Below are 3,842 nucleotides of genomic sequence, written 5' to 3'. Positions count from 1 at the left end.
GGAGGTGGGAAGTGCTGTATGTCTAATCCTGTGGTTGGTTTTTCTGGGGACCAGCGCCCATCCTGAAGCTTCTAGGGCCCCACCCCATAGGAGTCATCTCAGTAGCACACAAAAGACAGTAAATTTCAAGGGCTTTAGGAGCTCTGAGACCTGGGACAAAGATCAATGTTTATCTTTGTGTTATACCACAGACGTCTCCTGGAGTTTTATTGTTTTTACAAAATGTTCATTCATTCTTGTATTCAAGAAAAGTAATGTCTTTAATCATGCTTAAAGATTTCAGATGTGAAGTATTTTCCAGTCTTGGCCTCAGTCATAAAATGTCCTGAAAACATTTTTATTTCCTAATCAGCGTAGCTAAGGGGAAAGATCTGAAATGCTCGACTTTGGTGATACAGAGTGTGGGCAGATGACTGATGACTTTGCTAATTGTTCTTCCTTGATTTATACATTAGCAGCGTTTAGTATATCACGTCAAGAGGGAATCCGAGGGAATAATAGAATGATTCTTTATACAGAGTTCTCTACTTTCTTGTTTTGGCAACGTTTTTGGAGGTTAGGACTGATCCTGAGAGAGCTGAATTTTATAAAGTTAATTACTTTCCTGCTGCCAGTAGTGATTTATATCTGTGCTCTTACATCAGCTAGTCACATGGGAGCAAGACGCAAAATTACTTTTGCTGCAATTACCAACCCACTGGTAGCCATGCAGGTGTCCCCAGGCAGTGCCAGTACAGTAATGGCTAGAAGTCACGAAGAACATTTGATTTAGAGAGAACATAATAAAATAATGATTTTTTTAAAAGAGGCCAAATTTATGTTTAGTGACCAAGACTTCCTGGAACTCATGCTCATATTCTTACAGTCCAGGAAGGGAAGAAAGTTATCAGTTTTAGCCTGCCAAAAATCTTGACCCTTTAGTGAGTACCATCTAAGTAACTTTAAAATCAAGATTAAAAATAAATATGTATGCATATATTATATTGTCATATTAGTGTATATTGTATTTGCGTATGTGTATACATACATGTGTGTGTGTATATATATATACACACACACACACACAGACACACACACACACACACACACACACATTCTCACAAATTCCTGAATTGAGGCTGAAGTTACGTGGCAAGCTCATCCTCCTGACCGGAATTCCCTAGTGGCTATTCTGGGATGTGGTTTTTTATAATGATAAGATGTGAAATTTATTAAACTAGGTAAATACTATACTAGATGGTTTCTGTATTTTTTTTAATCATTCTGTCACTGGGTCAAAATACATGCCTTTTAACTAGGATTCATAGCCTGGCCATGTGTTGCCAGTGGCATGATAAAGTTCATAGTCTAAGATTCAGGGTAGGCGATGGCTCTCCAATTGATTTTAATTTCAGTGAAGATGTATAGGAAGAATAGAGGTTTGTTGTTGCTGTTGTTGTTCAGGAAAGCCCANTCTTAAAGAGCTGACAGGCTAGTAAAGAACTCGCAGGCCAGGGCGGTAAATAAGCAGGGTGGCAGCTTTCGCTTTGAGGGCATTTGTTAGTCCTGAACTATGACTCTGGCCTTTGGACAGCTCCTGTGAGATGAATAGAAATAACCCCAGGGACTGAGCAAGCTGGGACGCCCCCAGGAGGCCCTTCTCCAAAGGCTGGTCCCTGAAGGGCAACGCCCTGAGAGTGAGGATGAGCCTGTCAGACGGGACCAGCTCTTGTGGGAATGCCCTGGGTTGGAATGCCCTGCGTGGTCCAGGATCCTGGAGACTGGACTTTGGGTGTCCTCAGACTGGGGTGGTCCAGGTCATCCTGGAGAAACAAGGAAGATACTCTAAGTCTATTCCACAAGTAGGGGACTTCCTGTCGATACAAGTAATTATTTAATGTAGTAACAAATACACAAAACAAGGCGTACACACTTACAGATAAAATGAGCATGTGAAAAAGTCGATTATAATAAGAAAAATACAATTTAAAGCAACCTTGATTTCCATTTAAAACTTGGGACATTTTCAAAGATTTAGAATGAGAGAGGCAAGGCACAAACTAAGATGCTTTAGAGCTGAAGCAGAGAAGGAAGAGGCCCAGGGCTTTGGGGAAGGTAATTCATGGGTCCCAGGTATCCTGAAACATGATCGGAAACGGTCTGGGTGCATTGCCATGGCCCTGTGACTCCTGGCCCTGTGTGTGCGTGGGGGGGGGGGGGGTCGCAGTGAGAAGAGAGCCAGCAGGGCCCAGATCCAGGACTCTTACCCTATAAAAGCCCACATGGTGGCTGTGCTCGTGTTCAGTCAAAGGTCACATGCCTTAGGTAAGCAGCAGCAACTGCTCCACAGCTCAGGCAGTTGTTCCAAGGAAGAACATGAGCTGCTATTGTCTCATCATTTGATTAAGTGTAAAATGTATTTTTATGTGAATAAAGCACTGGACTAGATAGCTCTTAAAATAGATGAGCTGCAGCTAATATATCAACACAGATATGTTTCAAAAACAATGGTGAACAAAAAAGCAAGATGCAGAAGATCCTAAAGAATAATACCACATAAATAACATTTACCAATGTGGAAAACAATACAATATGTCATTTATGGTTATAGTAACATAGGAGAACATATGTTCTACATACATGGGAAACAAAAATACAAAATACAAGACAGTCGTAACTTCTGACAAGGGAGAGAAATAGAATAGTGCACACAATATGTAATGTTTAATGTTTTCTTTATTTTAAAAGTAGACTGATCATATAAAATGTTAGGATTAGTTTAACTGAATAGTCAGTATATAGTTTTTTTATTAGATTTATTATTTGTACTTTTCTATATTCTTCGAAGTAAAAGTATTGAAATAGTTGATGACAATAAACCTCTAGCCTAATGAAAAGAGTAGTGAAACCTTGTGTGGACGTCTGGCATCAGTGAGCCAGTGTGGACCTTGGAACATGAGTTTGCAACCTTCGATTTAGAAAAGGAATCCGTAACTATGGACCAGTCATGGCGGTATTAGTATATGTCACCATTGGTGACATCATGAATTGGTGCAACACTGTCAAGAACTATAAAATTATCAGTATTCACTGACCCATTGGTAGGATCCTGGAAATGTATTCTAAAAAAATTCAATAGAGAAATAAAAGTTTTATACATGAAGGATTTAATTACAGCATTTATAATTTTTAAAAATTTGAAACAACTTTAAATGTCTATCAATAAATGATGCTCAAGTAAATTATGGTATACCAACTGTATAGAATATCATAAATTGTTTTAAAAATTGTTTTGAAGACAGTGTCAAAAGCAGAAAATGCTTATGGGAGAGAATGTGTAAAATACAAAATAGAAAATTATTTGTATAGCAGTAGTTACAATTATAAAAATACATGTGTACTTGGACAAAGACTGGACAAGAATAGATAAAAATGAAAAGCATATTGTTGAAATTATGGGCAATTAAAAAAAATTAATGTTTAGTTTTACTCTTTAGAAGTTGAACTGAATTGGATTGAAAAACGCAATGTTTGAGAAGAATGTTTGAGTCACTTTGGTTGTTTTTATTTTGGAGATAAATACTAGCCTACCTTTTGTCATTCTTTTTGTCTTACACTTTACTTACATGTTTAATTTCAGTCTTCAGAGATAGAAATGGAATCTCAGGTCCATCTCTATGGGCACACGGAAGAGATCACCAGCTTGTTTGTCTGCAAACCATACAGTGTAATGATAAGTGTGAGCAGAGATGGAACCTGCATCATATGGGACTTAAACAGGTACCAAGGAAGATCTCCAACTCCAATAGCTATTTTTAATGTTTCGGTTCTTACTGTATGAAACGGCTGCACTAAAATAATAT

General features: G+C 38.1%; 1 protein-coding gene across 1 annotated transcript in view; it reads left to right on the top strand.

Annotated features, from left to right (window-relative positions):
• Positions 1-3,842, top strand: part of LYST (lysosomal trafficking regulator) — a 165,442-nt gene that overhangs the window by 147,988 nt on the left and 13,612 nt on the right. The window contains exon 45 of the mRNA XM_019651799.1: positions 3,620-3,759. Coding sequence (XP_019507344.1) covers positions 3,620-3,759 — 140 coding nt within the window. The remainder of the gene's footprint in view (positions 1-3,619; positions 3,760-3,842) is intronic.

The sequence above is a fragment of the Hipposideros armiger genome, unplaced genomic scaffold, assembly GCF_001890085.2.
Source record: "Hipposideros armiger isolate ML-2016 unplaced genomic scaffold, ASM189008v1 scaffold_167, whole genome shotgun sequence".
Taxonomy (NCBI): domain Eukaryota; kingdom Metazoa; phylum Chordata; class Mammalia; order Chiroptera; family Hipposideridae; genus Hipposideros; species Hipposideros armiger.
Note: the sequence above shows the minus strand (reverse complement) of the source record. Positions and strands in the feature narration are given on the sequence as shown.